Source organism: Hyposmocoma kahamanoa, unplaced genomic scaffold, assembly GCF_003589595.1.
Source record: "Hyposmocoma kahamanoa isolate Upper Pololo Valley unplaced genomic scaffold, ASM358959v1 81, whole genome shotgun sequence".
Lineage (NCBI taxonomy): Eukaryota > Metazoa > Arthropoda > Insecta > Lepidoptera > Cosmopterigidae > Hyposmocoma > Hyposmocoma kahamanoa.
In genome coordinates this window covers 4864558-4890087 of record NW_020654080.1, presented here as the reverse complement: position 1 = coordinate 4890087, position 25530 = coordinate 4864558, and the positions used below count along the sequence as shown (strand labels likewise).

At 35.8% G+C, this 25530-nt stretch overlaps 2 protein-coding genes across 2 annotated transcripts; one reads left to right on the top strand and one right to left on the bottom strand.

Annotated features, from left to right (window-relative positions):
• Positions 1–1850: 1850 nt before the first annotated feature.
• Positions 1851–3340, bottom strand: LOC113234120 (phosducin-like protein). The gene has a single exon (XM_026469379.1). It carries the CDS (start codon positions 3165–3167, stop codon positions 2361–2363), a length of 807 nt encoding a protein of 268 aa, XP_026325164.1. The 5' UTR covers positions 3168–3340; the 3' UTR covers positions 1851–2360.
• Positions 3341–3643: 303 nt separating this feature from the next.
• On the top strand, positions 3644–24235 carry LOC113234024 (proline-, glutamic acid- and leucine-rich protein 1-like). Its single transcript, XM_026469251.1, has 13 exons — positions 3644–3647; positions 3736–3883; positions 4755–4875; positions 5841–5978; positions 6980–7128; positions 8733–8897; positions 10791–10886; positions 12186–12342; positions 14919–15037; positions 19425–19524; positions 21723–21902; positions 22153–22325; positions 23319–24235. Exons 1-13 carry the CDS (start codon positions 3644–3646, stop codon positions 24151–24153), a joined length of 2385 nt encoding a protein of 794 aa, XP_026325036.1. The 3' UTR covers positions 24154–24235.
• The last annotated feature ends 1295 nt before the right edge of the window (positions 24236–25530 follow it).

The following is a 25530-nucleotide window of genomic DNA, read 5'->3' as shown; positions in this document are numbered from 1 at the left end:
ACCCGATTTCTATACCATCATCAGAACGGTATAGCCTCGTTTTTGGGCTCGCCTGCGACATAGCAAGAACTCAATATTGAGTGCACCCCCTGCACTGCACTGACAACGTTAGATGATGGCTAGTTTATTTTATATTTTTGCTTTTTTTTTTATCCAATGGTAAAATTTGGGATAAAGTTTTATCTGTTAAGTATGTATCTTATCTTTATTTATATTTAATGGTTTTGTTGTTTATGTGTTTTTTATGCCTGAAATAAATGTCTATTATTATTATTAGTAATCGAAATTGGTTTTTAAAAGCGTGCTACCGTTCATGATGAAATAAAATTCAATATTATATTAAACACAAGTCTATATTATAGAAAAAGGCAGGCATGAACACCAAGTGAACAAAACAGGCGGATTAAACGCTTTGGAAAGTCGCAAATTAGTAACAGGCATGACGCACAAATGCGTTAAATATTACACAAGCACTCTTCATTTGTTTTAAATACATTATTATAATTTATAATATTGATATAATACACATCGGCGGAACACATTTAGCAGACTACGAATTAAAGTCCCAAAATAATGCAGTCTTGGCATTGACTTACAATAGTCTTGGCGTTTATTTTACGTTTTCATTTTAGGTGTAGTGTGAAAATACTAAGCTTAAAAAATAGTTGTTTCATTTTTTCATTCACTTTTGCACTAATACAGATTTGTCAATAAAGGTTGACTAATTGCCACTTTATATCCAATTGTTATTTATTTAAAATTACCACACTTATTCTCACTTTTTTTTAACCGACTTTAAAAAAAGGAGGAGGTTCCGAATTCGACGCGATAACTCCGGCTAATTTGTGAACCGATTTTGAAGATTCTTTTTTTGTTGGAAAGGGGGTACCTCAGATGTTGTCCCATTTAAATTTCAAGAAAATATTCCTCTAAGGGTGGCAAACTATGACTGACTTTTGAGGTCGGTTTTTTATACTGTTTTTTTTCTGCTAAGTGTGCCAACGTGTGTAGATAGAATACTAAAAACTGTTATTGTACCAACTTAATACTTATGAAAACTTATACAATATTATTATATTATAACGAGATTTTTTTATTATTTATTAATGAACTTACATTCTAAAATTATTAACAATTAAGTATTGATGGAAAAATTAAATATTTCTAAAATACAATAGGGTATTTGACTCGTACCATTATTGCAGCAACAATGTACATAAAAAAATTATTTAAAATGGATTTGGAATTATCTGAACTGACACCAGACATAATAATTGTTAGGTTAAATTCTTATTCTTTATTTTTGTGTATCTGTAACTATGTAATTTTCAATAAATTTCGATTTTGGTTGTCATTGGACTATCAATTATTTTTTAATTATAATGAAAATGATTTCGAAAACTCAAATACCCTATTTTAGTGGACAGTGTTAGTTTCAAGTTCTAGTCTTTAAATACCCACTACAAGTCTCAATCTATACATTTATAAATATTTATCCCTAAACCTTACTTAGTTTTAACAGAAAACCATTAAGGTGTGAAGATATAAACCTTTTATCCTTTTCAGGAATAATTTGTAAGTTGCAAAAATTACCAACATACAAATAAAATTGTGTACTTTATTTGTTTTATACTAGCGAAAAACTTCTTTCTTTTTTTCTTTTCAATTTATTATATTTATATTTCAAAATGCATAACATCTGCAGATTTTTTAAATTAATAAGACAGTTATGATTTTCCTGTTGCAAAGTCTCTAAATATCATTAAGTCCCTCATAAGCCAAGCTATTAAGAGATCAGTCCAACCACATCCAACCTCATTACAATTAGAAGATAAAAAATCGCATCATCTACAGTGTTATACTATATTTGGAAGAGCTGTTAATCATATATTGAATATGTAATTTGTCTCCTACAAAAACTGTATATCTTTTCATCACTTTGCGAAAATTACCATTTTAATGAATATATTACAGGTATATTGAATTTCATGACACATAAATGCATTTTTAGAAGGTTTCTCTTGATTATCAACGTAGTTACTATTTTTTGTAGTTTTTTGTTATCCAACAACAAAAAACACTGAACATAACACACTGAATGCAATAAATTAAATTATTAAGATAATACTAATTAACCAAACACATGCCCTGGAGACACACGGTGTCCCTAATTGTTTTGGTAAAAAAAATTGTAAAATTTTCAAAAAATGCTGGATGATACGACACCTGCGCATTAGAGACACATTGTAGCTCTAGAATACTACAATCAACATCAAAATCATTAGGGATACCATGTATCTGTAGGACGCATGATGGATTGAGTGTAAGCTTAATAATAATTAATAAAAATACGAAATATACTACTTTTCCGGTAACATTCCGTACTCTATAAGGAATCTCTCCACATCAGTAGCAAAGAAATCATTGCCCAGCTCCGTTGCCAATTGGACAAAATTACCAATAATTTGGCCTGCTTTGTACACTAAAATTGCAGGTACTCCTTCAACACGAAAATGACGACTTAAACCAGCAGTGTCTGCTGCTATGCGGCAGAATTTTATGGTTGGATAATCAGCCGACAAAACTTTTAAACATCCATCCATAGTTTCACAAGCACGTGAATTTGTACTGTAAATGTGTACAACCACCTTAACTTTGTCATCTTCTTTATCAATAGCGTTCAGAAATTCGTCTTGCGAGTTGAGGGTTATAACTTTGCCAAACTTGGGAACCTTTTGCAACTGCTCCATAAGCTCTTGCATTCTTTTCTTCTGATATTGTAAAAGAAAGTCATCATTCATAAGCTCACCAAGCTCGTCCTCTAATTCTGCAATCTCCTTATCCTGCGCTTCTTCCCGTTCAGTTTTAACGGACAAAGTAAGTTTTTTAGCCAGTGCTACGCGTTCTTTTTCCATTTCTTTGCGATTTTCAGCTTCGAGTTGCTTAAATCTTCGCCAATCTTCAATAACGCCTTTCGGGCCCGTGTTGGTCGCAGTTCCTGACCAACTGTTGACTGGCGCAGGCTCCGATACCTTCGCAACATTCCTCTGTGGTGAATTCCCTTCCTCATCACCACTCCTATCATCGTCAGAGTCACCCTCATCTTCACTGCTACTACAGTAATTGTGGAGTTTCTCACCCAAAATTTTATCTTCCAAAGTGGCCATGGTAAATCACAAGCTTGAACAATATATATTTATGTCACACAATTTACGAGCCAAGCTGATGAAAGTCCCAGTCAGAATAAACAATCCACAAGCAACACGAACACAAAATACAAACAAAAAATTGTTGAAATTACGTTACGTCTATTGACGTACACGCATTGCCAAGCAAGAGGAGGGAGAACGTTGATTAATAGTGTGGCTGTATGTGACAACTCAAGATCGAACTCGAAAAGATCTTCTGATCGATATTATTTCAATCACCGACCGGAGACTTGATTATACACACATCTCTATAAAAAAAGTTTATGAGTATAGTGTTCTGTGGTCATGTCTGTTAAATGTCAATATTGTCAATGTCTTGTCATGTCGTCATATGAATGCTTAGCACATGTCGTTCTTGTATTTACAATCGAATTATTAGTAAATACTAATAATTGTGTAAATTTATGTAGTTTGTATGTTGCGAAACCTCGAAAATGAGTAATTATCTATACGATCAATAAGTTTTTACATTAGTTACTTTGATACCGTGTAAAAGACGGAAGTTCAATGTTTTTTTCATTTACAGATCAAATATTAAATAAAGTGCGTGATGTGGATCCGAATAACAGTGAGGCGATAAAGGATGCCCTCTCGTCCTTTTTCCAGAACCTTCCGAAGTATATCGACCTGAATTGCAACCAATGGCTACGATCTTTGCTGGACGCCATCAACCGGTATGCTATATATTATAACCTATGACTTGTTTGTAAGATGGAGTTTTGAATGGTTTTACTGCAGTAAGCGCACGGTACTCCACGCAAACCGCGTGCTCTCTCATTTGGAGATTAATGGAGATGTCCATTGAACATTGAATAGAACAACTTATAAACTCTTATAAAAGTAAAATGGTAGAACAAGGAAGGATATCTGTTTCTTTCCATAACACCAAATTGTTACCAACCAACCATGAACCATGGTGCTAACATTGAAAGCCTAAGTGCACACCTATTGTTTGATGCCATACAGTTATAGCATTTATCTGAGAAAATATAGGAAGAGCCACAAGAACAGTAGAAAAGTTATATACAACTCTAGTTTTAATGCAAAATAATTCATGCTGTTCAGGTATTTGTATTGGATTTTAAATAAATCATATACCACCAGGTAGTTCACATTCAAAAATGTACAGGACTCTATGTTGCTGTTGTTGTGTACAATTGTGTGTTTAGTAGGAGACTTTTTACTTGACTTATTAAATTTCGTTTCTACACTTAATTAGTTATTTAAACTCCACAACATGACTAAGGTGTAAGGGTCGCATTCCAGAACTCTACTCAATGTTCAAGTCAGGATTTGAGCAGACTTGAGTATGATTTCAAGCACTGGAAATACGACCCTTATGGCAAGGACTTGAGTATGATTTTCAGTGCTCACTGCAATACTCATGTCCTGACTTGAGTATTGGGTAGAGAGGAATACGACCCTAAGAGTACTTAAGAGATATATTGAAACTAACAATATATGAAATAGTTTGGTTAAAGAAAGTGGCAACTTACAACATCAATAGTCACCAGATTCAAAATTTTATTTACTTTAATATTTCAGGTTTCCAAAGTACTGTATGTCACATAGGAATACAATAGAGACACATTTGTGCTACTTCCTGGATAGCAACAACTATTATAACGTCATTGAGGCTGCTAAATGTGCGCATGCTTTACAACAGGTAATGAACTGACATACAAATACAATTTTACAAGTAATTAGTGTCAAGATAGTATCTAGTGTAATTTCTGCTTACTGTCAGAAACAATTTGCGGGGTCCAGTGGTCCACAGCTAAAGTTCTACAAACTCAACAGTGAACATTATACCTTTCGCCATTTAGAGAGCCACCCAACTTAGTTATGTGAAATTGGCTTTTTAGAAAAAGCTTTTTGACTATGCAAAAAGAGCGAAAAAATAACTTTGTTCACTTTGTTTCGAGCCACCCATGTAAAACACACAACTTTTTCACTTCTATTGTGTGGACACTAAGCTTTTTCAGGCCAGTTTAAAATCATAAGTGTGGTTTCTCCCTTACATAACAGTCAAGTATTCAGTAATAAAATGTTTGTATTGCTTAAAGCATAAAATAATATTATCAAAAGAACACTGGAGGGGGTATCATGAAACTCAAAAAACTTGAGCATTAGCATCATGGCAACTGTAGCCTACAACAATAGTTGTGCTTTTTTGATCTCCCTGTTTACACCAAGAAAGTAACTACCTATCAATAACAATATACGTAATAAAGGCACTTCACTTGGTGTTTTTTCTCTTGACTTTAACTACTACTACCTAAATAGGTAAGGGACATCTTGTGAAGTTCTACCCTTTCTCAAGCTTCAGATAGCTTTTTAGTTGCAGCTGTATATGGTGCCGCTGTCACCCCCTGACAGCCTCTTATATAACGTCATGAACTATCAAGGCATTTAAACCTACACAGTTCTTTTTATAAGTGTAATTTATGAATGGCTCCTTAAATTGTAGTGCATACTAGAGGAACTTATGTAGCCATATTATATTGCTTGTAATTATTATTAGGGTGACTTTATTTGGGATCTATGTGGTCCCTCATCACTGCGACCATTAAGTGATCTATTGTGACCACACTAAAATTACTTATGATAACACAATCCTAAAATTATCAGGTCCGTCCTTCCCAAGAAAAAACGGCTAACCCAAAAACTTGCTGGCGGGACCAAATGGTGTCATTGTGTAACGCCGCTCACACACTCATTGACGCTACGTTCCCTCACGCTGTTGATATTTATAAGCAAACTGAAAAGGTATTGTTTTACTTAATTTGTTTATTTTTTGTTACACAATTTAATTAAAAAGTGAATACTGCTTAAGACGTAAGGATTCGGCGAAACATGATCGACTTTTGTTTACAACAGACAGTCATGGATCACTTCTTCGCTTTTCGTATTTATTTAGTTCATTTCGTGCACCAATAACCCAAGAGGAGCACTAATCTCCATACTACAGAACTCTGTAAAAGGTCAAAATTCCGTCCGTCCGTCCGTATGTAGATGTCGCAGATCGGTAACCTGGAAGTACTTTATGCTATGTAAATAGCCATAGATATCAGTTAATTCCTCTTTATTTTAAGAAATATAAGAAGTCAGTTTGTTTTTTAAATTTATTTTTTGAACTTTGGCAATTATGCGCGCCAATAGATGGCATTGTGTGTTAGACGAAGACGGATTAAAGTGGCATTTGTAGGGTTGCCAGTTTTCATAATATTCAAAATAGTTATGTAATTGTCGATAGGTTTATCGATGGATTGTGAAAGAAGATAAAATTTTGCCAAAAATGGCTGAATTGTGAATGTTACGACGACGTTCTAATGATTAATGACTTTAATTTATAAATTAACGCTTCTCAATATGAATAGAGTAAACAAAATAAAAAAATAGCCATGTTTATCACTAGAAATTAGTGTGTGTGTAACAAATTGCAGCTTGTGAATGTAAAACTATTTTTTTATTAATTACAAAAATAGCCATTTGGTACTCGTCGCAACATCTGGTGTGCCAATAGGTACTAAACACCCGACTACATTGTCTTGTATCGCGGTTAACAGTCCTCTGGAGTTATTGGCCCATGGTTCACTTCAATAACAATAACTCTTTCAAGAGATTTTAGGGGCAGAAATAGGCATGAACAAGGACTGTAAATAATTCAAAATGTATGTGACTTTTGATAATAACTATACAAAAATCTACTTTTTTGTGATTGTCATTACCTGTGATTCACAGTAATGTAAATGGACTTTATTTTACAGAACGACCAAGACCAACACTTAGCCACCTCCCCTCTTTCGACAGCCCTAGCAAACATAAAAAAGACAACGAAAACAAGCAATGTGAATAAACAGTCATTATTGTGCACAAGACTGAGAAATGTGTTTGTTTACATCCAGGCAATGCTTGTGTAAGTATAACAATATGATTTACATGACCATGTACATGATATAAACAATAGTATAATATAATTATGTAGTTAATGCAGGCGTTATGATCTGAATGGTAACGCGATGATTATAGGTAGATGGAATAGACGCGATATTGAAGAAACTTCTTTTGTTATTTGTTACTTTACTCCCTTCAGAATCTAACTGAATCGGAATTTTGTAGTACTTACTCTGAAATTTTACTGGGCGAAAAGTTTTCTTTCTTGAAATATTTTCATCCTTAATGTCGCATAGCCCCTTTTGCATTTCAACAGTCGCTATATATAAGATAACCTGGGCAAATAAGGCGCATTTAACTTCATAGGTTTGAAATTTAATGTGTTCTATACAAAAATTCATTTATTTGTACATAAGACCAAGTACAATTTTTAATGTTTGATATAGTAATTTATACGTTTTGCTACATTCATAAATCCCATTCTTTAGGCTTTATTAAACCTCATATATCAGATAAGGCCCACACAGTAACACGGTCATTTGTCGCAATTGTACACCAGTGTTGGGCAAAATTTAATTGTTCTGGCCATTGACTTACAAATAAATGGACGACGGGTCTAATACAAAAACCACGAAAAAAATCTCCCAAGTCAACCTATTCGAAATTTAAATTGTAATGTCAATTTTTTTTTTTTTAATTTATTAAGGCTTTGGCAAAGCCATCAGCCTAAACATGAAGTTTAAATATGTTTCCGTAAATATGGCCGCCACAAAGAGGATAGGCAATTTGAGGCGGCGTGCTTGGATTGACTCGGGATTCCTTAAAACGGGCCGACACGGGTATTTTAGTTCGAGATTCGTATAATTTGGCGTTTTAATCTTCTTCGATTAAGGCACAATAGCACTATCCTATTCCACTTTAAACTAGATTTCACAAAATAATTGAAAGTCAAAATAAAAACGACACTTTTCCCTCCAAAAGGTCCAGAGCGAATCTTGTAATGTCATCGCAGTATCGCGCTGTCAGTCGAACAAATGAAGACTAAAGCGGAGTTTGGCGCTCTGTATACGATTTTAGCGCCTTACAAGTGCGGACACTTTTTAGCGCGGACCCGACGTCCATATAATTGTAAGTCAATGGTTCTGGCAATTAAAGATTGACAATTGATTAATTGTCAATTGCGAAACAGCAATTAACGATTGATCAATTGTTAGTTGCGAGAGTTGCGAGAAGAAGAGATCTTACGCGTCGCAATTGATATAATTGCAATTGATTTCAATTGAATTGGTTTTTTAATCTGATTGAATTATTGATTGAAATTTAATTGATTAACGCCCAACACTGTTGTACACCTCATCTAGATTTAAAATGTAATAAAATCAAAATAACGATATTCTATTTGAAATGAAGCCCTTTACATAGGGCCCGAAACGTCGGTTTGTTTGAAAAAACAAATATACGCGAATAGTTTCATTTCCTATGTGTAACAATCGCGAAAACCTAAGAACTCGATATTCTATTGATTGTTTAAACCATTAACTCACTTGTCTTCGCTGAGTAAAAGGTTAAAAAAATGGGAGCAGTTTGTTCAAAATGAGATTCATACAATCTTTTAACACATTACAGTGAAATATACCCAGTGGCAAAACCCATTCGCCCGCAATTAATTCTGAACGTGATAGTCCGATCACTAAGTGTGTCAAGTGGAGTGGTTCCCGTAAGCCTTACTGGTGCTGATGTCGCTGCGATCAAGATTCAAGCCCTGAGGAGTTTGGATGCTTTAGTGGCTTGGTAAGTATTGTTTTTTTTTACTAAGGTCCACCTAGTAGTTTAGTAGTAGCAGTAGAGCTCCTTGTGAAAGAGTTCGTCCAGGGAAGTACTGCCACCTTACCTATTTCTGTCGCCAAGCAGTAATGTGAACATTACTGCGTTCCGGTTTCGAAGGGTAAGAGTGCTGGTGAAATTACAGGCACATGGGACTTGTCAACTTATGTCTCAAGATGTCGGGCGCAGTGGCAGTGCCTCTCAGATCTTTGTGATTTAAAGGTCTGAGTGACACTGCAACTGTTAGGGACAGGCGTGTCGCTTACCACCAGGCACACGTCTTGTTCGTCCCGTCACTTAATATTATATAGTATTGTAAAAAAAACTTAGCTGTTTCATCTGAGTGGCAATACCCCACCCGGTTCTGCTATGGTTATTTTTTGTAGTTCACTTTGATTTTGTTTTTAGACTATTTGAGAGAATGCACGCCTTACAAGTAGGAGGTTTGTCTTGCATTTTGAGCACGGTCTGCATCACTGACTCTTGTCAATACCTAGGGATTTGTTGGATACTAACAACCTCCCAGGACTGTATTACCTAACATCATAAACAACAACTTTTGTTCCATGATTTTTAATCATTCATCAGATTCTAATTTCATACAAAAATAAACATATTTAAATAGAGCATTCCAAACGGTGATAACTCTGTGCAAAACGTGGGAATCATCAGACAGGACGCTTGCATGTTTGGACCTTATTACCAAATATAGATCTAAAAATGTCAGATAGTCCGGAAAAAAAATAATTTTTTTTGGTAAATTTGTCATGTTTTGTCAAAGTCACGGAACAATAGTTGTTGTTTATGATGTCGGTAATCTAGCCCTACAAGGTGTATTAGTATTTTAAAAATACGAATGAATGAATGATATTTATTTGCTTAAAATATGGTTTACGATTTTGCCCCGATAAGCCGAAAAGCGCTATCTCAAACGGAGTAAGTTTTGTTTGTATTTTCGCGCCTTCAAAAATAAATCTTTTTAAAAATGTTAAAACTTATTTATACGTATTTTTGACTAATTTTATGAATTATGACTAGATTTATTGACATACGTAAATTATCCATAAATTGTACCATTATTACCTATTTTGTGAGATACCGCTATTTTGATTATAAAGAAAGCCGCCAAATCGATTACTAATTTAAGGAAAAATTAATATATAAAAATACTTCTTAGTTGTTTTTTAAATGTTTTAGGTTAGATAACGATATTATAATAATAACTCTTTATTGCACAAAGAAAAGATACATGAAACACAAGTTATAAAGAACATATACAAAGGTGAGCTTATCTCTAGAAGAGATCTCTTCCAGCCAACCCTAGCCTTGGTGAAAAATGAAGTCTGCGGGACTAATTATTGTACAATAAAATTTAAATTTAAATGTGAATAAAAAAAAATAAAAATAATAATATATATAATATTATATATATATATATATATACATAAAAATAATTTATATACATAAATACAAACATAAGCAGAATATATATTATAATCTAAACAATATATATACAGTATATACAATATATATATAGTATAATATTATATTATACTATTAGATGCAAAATTATAATAGCTATTGAATGATATAAAAAAAAGTAAAAGGGCGTATCTCAGAGATAGCGCCTTTCGGGTTAGCAAGGCAGGATATGTGGTACAAGTATACATAATAAAACAGTACTCATCTTTTACCACTTTCGGCATGCAAATGTATGTAATAACCCTGTATATTATTTTTTTTATGTAGAGAACTCAATCAACCTTAGATCAATTGGTGATTGTTACGCCAGGACGAACTTTCATTACAGTAAAGTTTATGTAGGAAAGTAACATTGATATTCAATTCGTTCTTTTCCAGCTTGGGTCCAAATTTGCTTCCATTTTCTCCTCTAGTCTTCAGATTTGTGATGCAAACACTTAAATGGACTTCGGAGCGTCCTAGCGGGGAATCGCGGTAAGCAACAAATTGTTATTAATAAAAATAACCATATGTCACACTTTAGGACTAATTGCTAAATAACTAGAGGTATACGCCTATATAAGTAAACATTATCGAGTATATAACCAGAGATAGAGACGAAATGTAATTTAATTTGTTTGAAAACTATTCAGCATATCATTACGATGACAACTGCGCTTCGATTGGCCAGCCCGAATTCGAAACAATTGACAGGCGTCGTCAAATTGTTTCACTTCAAAACGACCAGTTTAACTTGAGCTTTGCTATAATGGACGAGAATTGTAAAATTATTTATTTAATATTTAATTACCGATGAAATGTGAATCCGTTCGTTTTGTAATTAGATTTTTTGCTGTTTTTCCCACGCCACCGAATAGTACGGCACGCCATTGTTAGAGTTATTATTTATTACAATAAATACAGAATCTTTTTTGGAATATACGGAGACGTACACATAGGTCAGTTGTTGGCGCTGTCTATATTTCAGTGCATACGAGAGTTGGTATTTATAAGTGATGCATAACTGGTGAGTTACCAGGATGGCCCTTATTTCGTCTCTATTTCTGGTTATATACTCGATGGTAAACGTACAACGTTTGGGTTTGATTTTGTATAGAATCGTGCATCTATCAATATGTACCATTCGAAAAAAAAACAAAAGAACGAATTTTGTAAAAATAAAAGAATGAAGAAACAAAAAATAAAAACAGAACAGCTCCAAAAATTTGTTGGCGTAATAAATAAATAAAAAGTTCATTGGAGGTATCGAAATACCGGCAGTGTATTCCATTCCTATGCCTTATTTTTATAATACCAAGTGACGAGACGAACAAATCGTGCGCCTGGTGGTAAGCGACACACCTGTCCATAACAGTGGGAGTGCCACTCAGAGCTTTAATCGCGAAGATCTTAGAGGCACTGCCACTGCGCCCATCACCCTGAGACATAAGTTGACAAGTCTCATGTGCCTGTAATTCCACCAGCACCCTTACCCTTCCAAACCGGAACGCAGTAATGCTCACATTACTGCTTGGGGGCAGAAATAGGTAAGGTGGCAGCCTGGGCGAGCTCTTTCACAAGGAGCTCTACTGCTGGTAAAAATTGCTACTAAACATTCCTTTAGAACTCGGAAATTGAAGTCATATAGCCGCTACTGTGTGGCGTTCTCCCACAAATCACTCATATTACTGTATATTTTAGATTTCAACAAAGATTTAGTTGGGTATGGTTTTTTTTTTCATATAGAACGGGTCTCAGCATAATTTAAAGTAACATACACGTTCAAAATTCCAGCAAAACTCGCGTCTCTGCCTACAACAGCCTCACCCGCTGGCTAACCACACTGCACACACACCGCGTCGCGACCGAACACTCGCGCAGCTGGGACGACGAACTGACGTCACATATTTTAAACGACATTACGCCGCCACGGAAGGTCGTTGAACTCACCGTGAGTACTTGTAACTTTGGCCCGTATTAAAGAATCAAACTCTCGGCGCATTTACACCGAGTTGACAGGCACCTTACCTATTTCTGCCGCCAAGTAATTGAGTATTACTGCGTTTCGGTTTTCAAGGGTAAAGGTGCTGGTGACATTACAGGCACATTGGGACTTGTCAAGACTTGGACTTGCCCTCAGATCTTTGTAATGTAAAACTCTGAGTGGCACTGCAATTGTTGTGGACAGACTTGTAACTTACCATCAAGTGCACGACTTGATAGTCCCAGCACTTGATATTACAAAAAAAAGGCGACCGGTGATGCATGCCCGCCAAGGCGGCAAGCTACCCGGTGTAAATACTGTGTCGAAGTAGACCTAATCGACTATGTGTAAATGCTATGGGCGACACGGTCGCTTTTGGCAGGCGACTTTCGACTCAACTGGAAGTCTACCACGAAATACGATACTACATGACTGCGTCCGCAACGAAGCATATACGTGCTACATATCGTCGGTGATTTGTAGAAAGGGCGAAAACGCCATTTTGAAAAATTTTTTGGGAAACATGTTTTAGTCTTGCCGTTATATTTATAATCATAACAAATTCTATTTTAAAACTTAATCTTAATTAAAAACAAAATTAAATTTTAATACAAGACGTAAATATTTTAAAACAGTCGTTAAAGTCTAAAACATAAATTATTTTTCGAAATGGCGCTTTCGCCCCTTTTTCAAAACATCGACGATATGATTGTCAGTTTTACGAAAGCTGTCACTTGACGTTTCGGAGTAAGGACTTATGTCAAATCACGATCTTCACTTGCGTTTCGTAGTAGTCTCCGGTTCGATACAAAGCTAAAACGATGATCATTGCTTCGTATTTCGTGGTAGACCTCCAGGTTCCAACGTGTCCGCGGCCACGCCCCACCGCGATAAGGACTCTGTAAACGAAGACGGCCGTAGACACGGAGAAAAAAGGGTAACATTTCTGTGATTGTGATTACTATTCCGGTTACAAAAAAGTCACAGTAACAATTCACCGTGATTTTGTCACGCCTCTCACTTACTCACGATATACGGTTTTGGCAAGTTTTGGCAAACTTTCTAATAGTCGTTAATATTACTCATTTTGATGTAAAGTTTAATTATATTTAAAAAAATTGATCCGCAATAACACTCACAGTTTTACGGGCTTGTCGCATTATCCAGATCAATTTTGTACAATTATCTTATTTGTATTTACAATATTTACACGATATTTATCCCGTCCCGTCCCGTCAGTGGGCGCCGGACCTAAATGTCTTTGTCTCAAAATTTCACTAATATAAACTACTTCCAAATGTCTAAGAGAGATTTGACACTATTTTTGACGTCTGCTGCTGCGATTTAACAAAGCATGCAAGACTGTTTACGGAAAGTAGCTTTTCAAGAGATAAAAATTAGAAGTTCATCCTACGCCGTATACAGGCACAAGTAGAGGTGGGCGTTTAAACAAAGGCACTTAAAAAGTTTGCTTTTTAAAATAAGCACATAAGTACGCTTTTTATTTTTAACCGACTTCAAAAAAGGAGGAGGTTCTCAATTCGCCTGTATGTTCTTTTTTTTGTATGTATGTTACGCGATAACTCCGGTATTTGTGAACCGATTTTAATGATTCTTTTTTTGCTGGAAAGGGGGTACTTCCATAGTGGTCCCATTTCATTTTGAAGAAAAGCATCCACCTCGAAGGGTGGCTATTCACGCATGAAGATTCATTTTTATAAATAGCGCCTAACTTTAATTTAGGAGCAATGACTTTAATGGTTCATTTTGCTATTTCGCCAATTCAAGGCGTTTTTCTCTCAATATACTTTCAGTAGTGAGAACCGATTTTTATTATCTCCAGTGTCTGGTACATGAATATTATATGTAAACTAAATATTTAGTAGATCTGACTGGCCCTCTGTGAGAACTGAGTGAGCGTACATTAAGTTATTTTTCTCTTGTTTTAGAACTTTTACTAATTACTAACACATTTTAAACATTTTACAAAGGGTGCTCACTCAATCCACACACACGTAAAGGGTATTCAAATTGTGGTAAAAAATCAAGCCACTTCATTCTCAAAAACACTGACGAATCTTGGAAATCTTGGACGAAATTTTTAAATTATAATAGATGGCGCTGTTACAGAGAGACAAATAGTATTGTGTTTAAAGAATAGGTGACGCTGTAATTTATTAAAGCCAACATTGAACTTTTCTCCCTTGCACAACTTTTAACCGACTTTGAAAAAGAAGGAGACTCTTAATTCGACTGTATTTTTTATGTCTGTATGTTACGCGATTACTCTGTATGTTACGAGATTTTTTTTTTTTGTTGGTATTGGTCCCATTTGAAGTTAAAGAAATTATTCCACTTCTAAGGGTGGCTAACCAGGGGATGAATCCGGTTTCGCGTACGCTCCGGTCCGGATTTCAATATAACTTGGCAAATAGATGTAATTCTTTGGAGTTTTGAGTCAGGTATTTTTTAAATGAAAAAGTTATAATTTAGCACAAATTTGCCAACAATAGTAAGTTATAGAATAAAAATGTGTTTCCCAGATGAGCAGCCACCCAACCAAACACCTTAGCAAGAAAGCGAAGAGAAAACTAGCCAACACAATTCTGCAAGAAAGTTCCATCTCGTCGCACATACCTGCGGAGAAAAATAAAGTCCCTAGGTATGTTGCACATGAAACGGTGTAAACAAAATTACTGAATAGAATCAATTCATTTATATTCTCGTTAATATATGGATAACTACTAATAACTAATCCCATTGATCGAGTAAGATTCATTAAGTATTTTTTTTTACTTTTAATCGTATTTGGAATTTCCACCATTTTTTAACCTTTTCACCGCCACTGACAAAAACTAGTTTCGTTCCCTAGACACCAAGCCTATATTCACTATCTGGCTTTTACCTATTCTTAAAGTAATGCCTCCACATCCTTGATAAGAAATTAAATATAAATAGAAAGTTTTGCCATCTCCTGAATAATCACTCTATAAAAGATACGAGTTTGAGAAAATTAGGCGTCGATATGTGTGTTCCATCTAGCGATGAAAGAAACTCAGTCTTTTAAGGCGTTTTATATCGACTCGACTCCATTTTACAGGACTCGACTCTAAAATTGAGACTGGAGGTTCGAGTTTTTATTATAGTGCGCGCGGAACTAGCTGGCCGCGCCTTAGGTAGAGACAGGGGTGAGGGGGCGGGTTGCTTGCTGCTCGCAACGCACATGAGATTAGACAGTGACGACCAATCTCGAGATATCGTGAACAATAATTGTTCAGTTATTGAAAAGAAAAAATTAAAGCCAATTGAACTTTTACAAGTTTATATTATACCTATCTAATTAATTGCAATGTACAGTCGGCAGCACATCAGGCCGCCACAAACTGTCAGATTTCCTCAATTGATTTTCAACTTAAAGTCCAGGGAATAGAGTATAAAATTGATTGGATAAATTTGACATTTATGTATTGATGGACTTGCTGTTGTCCCGTACATTGCAATTAAAAGTAAAATAAACCAAAAACAAATTAAATGAAATTCTTCCGACATATTTGAATCATTTATGAAATTATTATTAATTAATTAGTGTAACTAACACGACTTTGTATTTATAGATATGAAATTACTCTGACATATTATCCTCTGAATCACTTGATTCTGAATTGTCTGAACTTGAGTCAGAATCATCTTGTAAGTTTATAATGAATTCGTCCATCACAGTATCATATCTCATATCATGATTCCAGTATTCTTGTTCGTTTTTTTGTACGTGGTCGTCGCATTTTTGCCATTGTTCGGCAGAAAATTCAGAAAATAGTCTTGTTAGTATTGTAATTTTCTCGTCCAATGTAGCATTAATGTGATCTCTGGCCAGGCAATTTTTTATATTTGCCCACACAAGCTCGATTGGGTTGAGATCTGGATGATATGGAGGTAGTCTTAGAACAGTATGACCTGCACCTTTCAGAAGTTCATCAATCGTGTATATTTTTTCTGATTGGGTCGTATTAATCAAGCCCAAGAGTTCAGCTTTGACCATCGTGGGAGAAAAGGGCACGTTATGATTTTGCAACCAATTCTGCATATTAATTTTCATACAGGACATAGTCGGTTTCTTCTCAACTTGCACACAGTGGTAAGCTGCATTGTCCATAACTATGACTGAGTTAGGTGGAAGTTTAGGTATTAACTTTCGATCAACCCAGTTGTAAAAATTTGTAGAGTTCATGTCTCCATGATAGTCTCCTGTTTTTGAATCTGATTTAAAAATTAGCAGAGCATCGTCAACTAACCCGTTCCGACTACCAGCGTGAACTATTATTAAACGCCTTCCTTTGCCTATATCTGCATAAACACCAGGCTCCGACGAAGATTGCCAACATTTTTGGACATTATGACTTTGGTTAACGTAAGTTTCGTCCAAAAAGAATATATTTCGTTTGTCTTCTCTGAATTTTCTTATGGCCCTCAAATATTTCACTCGCCATTCAACAATGTTTGGTCTCTCTAATAAAAGGGATCTCTTCGATTTACATTTTTTAAATGAATATCCCAGTTTGTGCAAAAGTTCTCTTAAATAAGTTAATCCGCAATCTAAAATATTATCCTCTTTTAACACAGCATTTAGTTTTCGTAGACTTGGATTTGTTTTCTGTACCGTATAAAACTGATTTATTTTTCTTCTTATCACTCCTAAATCAAAATCATCAACTTGTATTTTCTTTTTTATCTCTTTTGGCCTTCGTGGAGAACTAAATTTTGCTTCCCCTGTATTTTGCAAGGATGTTTTACTTTGAGCAATCACTCTCCTTACACTTCGTTCTGATATCCCGGTTGCTTCTGCCACTAATTTATGAATATTCGCATCAGTTTTATATTCTAAACTATTGACATCGGCTTTCCGTTTTTTAAAAAACGTATGCACTTTAAATATTATTTCCTTAGATTGTCTTTTTATCGGCGGACTCATCTTGACATTGCAATCTCTTGTGCGTTTTGTCTAAACTAGCCAGAACTGTCAACGTGTGTTGCCGCCGCGAAGTCCGGCGCCGAACTGAGTATTCTGAGTAATGACATCAAGTGCCCCCGCCTCCCCGTCCCACCGCTCACATACCTAAGGCGCGGCCAGCTAGTTCCGCGCGCACTATAATAAAACTCAGTCGTTATACTAAAACACTTAAACGACTTAAACGACTCGAGTTGTTTGCAATGGACTTATACCTATTTTAGTCTTATTAAACCCGAAGTTTATAAATAAAAATGACGTTGTATGTAGTAAAGAATCACGTTTATTTACTTATAATAAAAATTGGGATTCAAAGAGTGATTTAAGCGATAGGTACTAGATTTTAAGACCTACTTATATAATGATTGCATACAATACTTTTTCTGCGAGTAAATCAAAGTAATGAAATACAACCAATATTTAAAAGTGTATGGGATTCCAGTTCTGCCCTTTTTTTTATTTTGTGTAATGTTGGTCTGTAACCACTTTTCTTATTATGAAGTCCTGGTACTTTTGTTTGAACTTCTTTAGAAACCCGTGCACAGTCGTGAGATACAATTTATCTGTAATACATAGAACAAATATATACGTATGAAAATCTCGCCTGTCACCTATTCAGGGGTAGGCAGCGACTGTGGACCTCCACTTAATACGTTCATAAATACTATGTTTCATTCATCATTATGGTCAAACGACAGTATCAGACAATAAATTTAATAAAATACTTTGACTGTTGGGTTCTGTATCCATTCATTTTTGTATTAAAGAAACAAATAATTCCCAAAAAAACAAATTCTTGAATTGGTTATAATTAACCGACTTCTGTGAACAAAGCTACGTTAACGTTATCCGTCAATCGTAACATGAATATCTTGTGGGTAGAAATAAAATCACGCCATACGGCTGATGACTCGCGACTACCGAGCCTATAAGGCGCCAGTCGTTTGAGTCCCATAAGTCTTTTAAGCTTCCTACGGTTAAAAAACTTCGACTCGAATTCTAAGTCTCCAGTTTTAGTGTTATGACTCAAGACTTGAGGGTTAAGAGACTAGACTAGTCGTGAGGCGTTAAAAATTAGTCGCGGTTTTTTAAAAGGCCTTAAAAGACTGAGTCTCTTCATCACTAGTTCCACCATGTTATTCTCTATCATGATAATAAAAGTCTCTATTGAACCTTGCGCTGAATGATAAAACTCTTTGCTAACACAATGTTTGTTATGTATTAAGTAGATCTATTTGTAATTATGTATATATATTGTAAGAAGTACAAGGAATTATACTGAAATTTCTCTGCTTTTGCAGGCTGTTAATTAGAGTAAGATAATAAATTTAGTTGCATTAGAGCTTGTCCAGTAAGTAAGTCAACTGTCAAAATTCTTTGTAGAAAAATCATTGACTTACAATTATATGGACGTCGGGTCCGCGCTAAAAAGTGTCCGAACTTATAGGGCGTTAAAATCGTATACAGAGCGTCATTCAAGCTTTAGTCTTTGTTTGTTCGACTGACAGCGAAGCAAGCAAAATTAGACAGTACTGCGATGACATTACAATTTCAATTCAACGTTTTAGCTTTTTCATATTCATTTACATGTCACTACGTTTAAATAGGTTGACTTGGGACATTTTTGTCGTGGTTTTTGTATTAGGCCCGTCGTCCATTTATTTGTAAGTCAATGAGAAAAATCTAAATTATATAGTAATATGTGAGAATTGTGTGAGAACGTCACACAGTAGCGGCTACCTATATGATTTCAATTTCTAAGTTCTAAAAGAATGTTTATTAGCAATTTTTAGTAGCAGAAAAGCTCCTTGTGAAAGAGTTCGACCAGGGAAGTACTGCTACCTTAACTATTTCTGCCGCCAAGCGGTAATGTGAGCAATGGTACTGGTAAAATTACAGGCACGTTTGTCAACTTATGTCGTAGTGTTGTTGCAGAGCCCCTCAGAGAATAGCGATTTAAAGCTCTGACTGGCGTGTCGTTTACCACCAAGCCCACGACTTATTCGTCCCGATACTTATTACATCATAAAAAATTTCTTTTCAGTTTTGACGAAGTTAACGACGAAGTAGCGGTGGCAGCTTTAGAATGCGCGGAAACTTTTTTGAATGTTTGTGGTATATTCATAAAACCGACTATTTACAAAGTGAGTACCTAACAAACACCTTTTAGGGCACGATGTATAACTTAAATTATACTTTTAACCAGGTATGTATTATATAACTTATAGGAGGATCGCGAGAGGGCGCTATGCATGTAAACAACGGCTCCGCGCTTTATACAAATTAATAAATAGTAAACGATAAGGATCTTTAAATTACATTCGATAAAAGTGAATAACTTGTAACAAATAGTGTGTGGCATTGTTTGTGTTACAAAAATCGGAATTATAACTATAAAAACTTAAAAGTGAAATAACAACAGTGTTTCGATCAAAAAATAATAAACGAAGGGCTCAATATAATAAAAAATCTATACGTAATACATAGAATGATAAATAATTGGTAAATAAGTGAAATACGTAAGTTAACAGTGCGTTCTTTTCAAACCTACATAACGGATTACAACCCGTCGTTTAAAACCTATATATGGACTTTATACCCTAGGCGCCATTCGGCTCCCACAGTTTATACGTACAATGGACGTTGCAATATGTCCGAAACATCGAGTTATGACTTAAGTCCCGAATTAAAAATCAAATAATCAATAATACAGGAAATAAAATGCACTGTCCAACAAGAGATAACAAACGCTATCTCAAAATTCAGATCAGAATTTAGTAAGCGAACAGATACGTTGACTTTTGAACACAAGTAAATGCAAAACAAAATTACAAATATTAATGGAAAAATAGCACATGTCGAAACGCAACTGAAAGAACTCCAAAATATTACTCTCAAACTACTGTTACAGAGATATACTGTTACATAATCGCGTAATTCAAATATTTCATAACATATTCAATGTCAACCTAGTAGGCTACATTTCTATGTAGCCTACTAGGTTGTAGTCTTCTGACTTGAAAAGAATAGGAAGGAACGGAGAGCACATTCCATTAGAAATAGAGCTACTGAGCAAAAAAATGACTAGACACATATTACAAAATAGGCAATATTTCAGAAATTCCAAGTTTATAGTCACTGATTACCTAGATAAAAAAGAAATGAGTAAACGAAAAGAGCTAATCAAAGTGCTTCGAGTCGAGAGGAAAACTGGAAATCATGCGGTTCATGTTATATGGTTAACTACGTAGCGTTTGCCACGTGAACGAACATCACAAAGTTAGGTGTGTCGTACCGGTCATTTTAACACCCCACGTCCTCTATAGGTAGATGAAGTGCCGGTCATTTGGACCCACCGCGGCGATGAACGTGTTAATGTGCAAGAGATTTTACGTTTTAAGTATAGTAATCATAGATGGTGTAACTATTGATGGTATAACATTGAAAAGTCAAAGATTTATGATGCTAGTTTTATACTAGCGGTCTTTATGTATCTTAATCTTCATATACAAAGAAGGATGGCGACATCCCGTGTATTTTGTGACCCAGTATTCAGATGATGTGCATTAAGGAGACCTATACTATACTTGTGATTCATTATAAAAGCATCAAAAAAGCTAATTGAGTACAGCCTGTAGAAGCTGGGGCTATAAAGTTGATACAGGTTATGTTTATAACATTGTCCTGTATTTCGATTCAGATATATGTTAATAGTAGCAGAAAACAACAAGTTTTCAATTTGTTCCCAAAAAATAATAAAGGAATTCCAGAATATTCCCAAATCTGCCAAACTCTGCCACATTATATTTATATATAACTTGTCATATTCTGCAGCAATGAAAATGAATAAAAATTAAATCTGCCACAAATGTTCACACCACTGTTACAGTACACTCAATATCAATGTGAAATTGACATTGGCGAGAGGTCTCTTGTCAAAATGTTCCTTTGCAACTTTCATTATCTCTCATTTAAATATTGCCTAAATATTTTTGTCACATTGTGTTTTATTTTTTGCTTTATGTCATTACTTTATAATTAATTATTTCATAGCTTAAATATTTTATGTGTGTACTATAAAATAACCAACAATTCAGGTAGGTAAACATTCAATCATGCTTAAATGAAACTTAAACTAGGCACAAACTAAAACGCAAAATTATACTTGCAAAGTCCATGAACGGCTCTTCGTCGTTTTTGGGCATAGAGTATATACTCGATGTTTTTGGGGCAGCTTTGGCCATCCTTCTTTGAGCATCGATTGACAGCGAAATAATTAATTCAATTATCTACCAACAGATGGCACAGATACTTTTATATTATTCTTCTTTTTATTTTCTAGCGATTCCAAGAGCTTCTAGTACGCGAGTGCTATAACTCAGACTTGTACAGCCGTTCTCGAGGGATGGGTCTGTTAAGGGCTCTCGACGCCACTCGCAAGTGCGTGCCGCCGGGTGTACCTCCGCCCACGCAATATTGTTTGCAGCTTTATAGCACTAAAATTAACAGCCAGCATACTGAGGTTTGTGCCGTTTACATTACCTATACATTATTTTATTTCATTTATAATTATTAAACTGCCTCCATGGCCGAACGGCTACCATGCCACGCGAGGTCCCAGGTTCGATTCCCGGGCAGGGAGAAATATTTGTATGGCCTACATTTATTTCTCTCGTGGGTTTGGATGTAATTGAGTTACTTGTGTAATTGGGCTATGTTAAGTGTGTGTGTTATTATTATTATTAATAAATTAAAAATGTATATGTTCCTAGATTTCAACATTCTGTTCTCGCGCACTTCTCGACATAAGGCTCCATCTGCACTGTTCACCGCCATCGCTCAATTTTGCCATACAGCCGCAGCCGGAGAACAGAACACAGGAGAAGGAGAAAGACGTTTCGGCAAGGAACAGGGCTGCTTTGGAGTCGCTGTTGGGTATAGAAAAGTATGTATTCTTTCGACACTAGAGCTAGGCGACGGAAGTCCTACGTGTAACAAAAATACAATTTCATGATTTTAATCGTCACCAGCCTAATTATTTAGAGTCATTTGTGAGAACAAAAGAGTATCTCTCATCCATCTATTAAAATTCATAACAATTTATTTGATGTTCTGTTTATTTTAAGCGTTTGCGCTGCGTAGAAATTGAGAAAAATTGTGATATTTCGGTCCATCATTTCTCGGTTTCGGAACAGAGGGTCTACTTGTGTCCGTCAGGATGGCTGGACCAAACGTTTTTTTATATAATTATTTACTAGCTAAACATAATTTTTTTTCACTATTTTAGGAAGCTTCAACAAAAAGTTATTAAAAACTAATAATAAAACGCCTTTGCAAAAGTTATTTTCTGAAGAGACAGTTTATCTTCTCCGTGTAATTGCTAATAATAATTTTGAAGGCGCTTAAAATAAGCCAACAATGGTTTCTGGATTATGTTTGCAAGCAATGTTTTATCAATTATTATATTAATTATTAGTTGAATTCACTATTACAACATGTAAATTCCACTTGTAGGTATTAAGGAATGCGAACAAATTATAATCAGTTATTTAAGAATCATTTAGTTGTCATTTGATAGTAAATATTCGAAACTACCCACAATATTCACAATGGTGAAAAAATGGGTAGTAAATAATGAGCACAGTTTGAATTGTATATCTCGTTTGATCCAGCCATCCTGGCGGACACAGTCTTTCGTTCTCTGTCCGAAACAATAACTGTCGTATAAGTAATACTCGACCAAATTAAGAAAGCGCAAAAATTAATATGTCAAGTATAAAGCTTCATTCGCATCATACGTGTTTTATGATGAGAGTACAGGGTCTGACACAAATCGGATGTATTGTATAGCATTGCTGATACCTTATTTTTCTGGTTTTGGAAAAACATAGTTCACAAACTGTTTTTAAAATCTAATCTCTTCAATTTTATATTTCAGAGTACCCAAAGAAAAGGAGGAAGTAATAACAATTCCTGACGAACCTTTAGTTAAGAAAGCTCGCATTGAAGACGCCACAGACAACATAAGCGTCAGCAGTGAATCAGTACAGTCTGTAGAAGTCAATGATGACTCTGATGTGGAACAAAGCACTGTCCCAGATGTAGAATTGATTATAGAAAATATACAAGACATTGAACCTAGCGATGAAATTGATGAAGAAGTCCCTGAGGTAATAGTTGACGACCTTGAAAGTGAAAGGGTAAAAATAATAACTGAAGGGTCTGATGCACAGCACGTAATTCAAGAGGAAATAATTATCGAAGAAAACTTTACAAGGGCAGTGTCAAAAATTAAAAATAAAATTCAAGAGTGCGAAATTTATGCCACTGAAAAGATAAACATCTATGAAGCAAATACACAAATGCCTTCAAACATGGACAACGATACCATCGATGGAGAAGATAGACCGCTTTCCATGGAGGTTGCTTATGACTTTCCTAACACATGTAAAGAAAATGTGCCCGTAATTGGTAAATTGGAAGACGAGAATTTACCGAGTACAAACGAAACTGATGACATTCAAATAACTTGCGGGCAAGTCGTTAAGAACTCACAGGAAGTTGATGGAAGAAAATGTGTAGATGATAAAACCGAAACTACTAAAGTAAATGAAGTAAATTTACCAGATAAAGTTGTTCCGAACGGAGACACCCCCGAAGGTAATAACGAAATTTCCAGTAAATTATCAAGAAATAATGGTTTGACTGTAGACGACATGTTAGCTGATTTTGTGGATGAAGTCAAAGAAGACACGCAAGTTACTCAAGCTTGAATAATTTACGTATATTAATATTACATATGTTAATCTTTTTCGTATGAAAATGCCAATCTTTCAATAAATATTTACGTAATTAGAATCGATTCTAAGTTTTATTTATTTCAAAAAAGAAATATACGTAACCTAACCTTTTAAGTTTGTCAGTTTTGAATGCATTATTAAAACGTCATCGATTTTATTTTACTATAGCAACACAGTCTCACAAGCTCTTCTCTCCAAGCTCCCGGCGTACGGTTTGCCAGCCCAGTTATGCAGCTGGATTGCCGATTTCCTTCGTGAGCGGAGAATTCGCGTCGTTTCTGACGGCAGCATTTCGAGGTTCGTGAATGTGAACGCCGGCGTACCGCAGGGATCCGTCCTATCTCCCACGCTTTTCCTTCTGCATATCAATGATATGCTTCCACTTGGGAATATTCATTGTTATGCAGATGATAGCACTGTTCATGGGGGATATCATGGATTCCCCGCAGCTGGGCGCGCCGATACTGACAGAGAGCGATCTGATCTTGTCGTTGAGCTCAATAGGATATTGGACCTCATATCTGCATGGGGATCCAGTAATCTTGTTGAGTTCAACGCCAAGAAAACACAGGTTTGCGCGTTAACAACAAAATTGTCGCCGTTCCTTCCCATGCCTTCTCTGATGAGCACAGCACTTTCACCTCGGAGCAGTTTCACCTTGCTCGGTATGGAAATCTGCTGTGATTTGAATCCAAGGAGCTACATCGAATCTGTGATCAAAACAGCCTCACGGAAACTCGGAGTCCTGAACAAGGTGCGACGTTTTTTCACGCCGGACCAGTTATGCCTGCTGTACAAAACACAGGTCCGGTCTTGCGTTGAGTATTGTTCGCACTTGTGGGACGGCTCCGCCAAGTACCTACTCGATGCCTTGGATAAATTACAGCGTCGTGCTACTCGAATTATAGGCGACGAAGAGGTCTCATCACGCCTTGAACCTCTGCAACTGCGTAGAGATGTTGCATCGCTTAGCGCCTTTTACCGCATGTACCATGGTGAGTGCTCTGAGGAGCTGTTCAACCTCATCCCCCCTTCCCCGTTCCTGCTCAGAAGCACGCGTGCTGGCCTTCGTAGTCACCGTTTCACTACCTGCCGCATTCCATCGCGTACTAAAAGGTTCGGTGGCTCCTTTCTCTGTCGCACGGTTGACAAATGGAACTCCCTTCCGGCACATGTCTTCCCTCCCTCTTATGATATGGGGTCCTTCAAACGAGGCGTGAAGAGGCATATTGTAGGCAGGCAGGGTGGAGGCGGCTAGTGCAGTGAGGATTCCATCGCTGCACTAGGTTCCTTCGCGTTAGGATACCACTTTCCACTTAACATCAGGTGGAGTCAATGACTCCATCATTT

What these genes read in the sequence shown, in the direction of transcription:
- LOC113234120 (XM_026469379.1), bottom strand. Translation starts at nt 3,167, where the DNA reads ATGGCCACTTTGGAAGATAAAATTTTGGGTGAGAAACTCCACAATTAC.
- LOC113234024 (XM_026469251.1), top strand. An exon ending in TTGCTGGACGCCATCAACCG is followed by an intron (nt 3,884 to 4,754) that starts GTATGCTATATA and finishes TTAATATTTCAG; the next exon opens with GTTTCCAAAGTACTGTATGT. An exon ending in TCGCTGTTGGGTATAGAAAA is followed by an intron (nt 22,326 to 23,318) that starts GTATGTATTCTT and finishes TTTATATTTCAG; the next exon opens with AGTACCCAAAGAAAAGGAGG.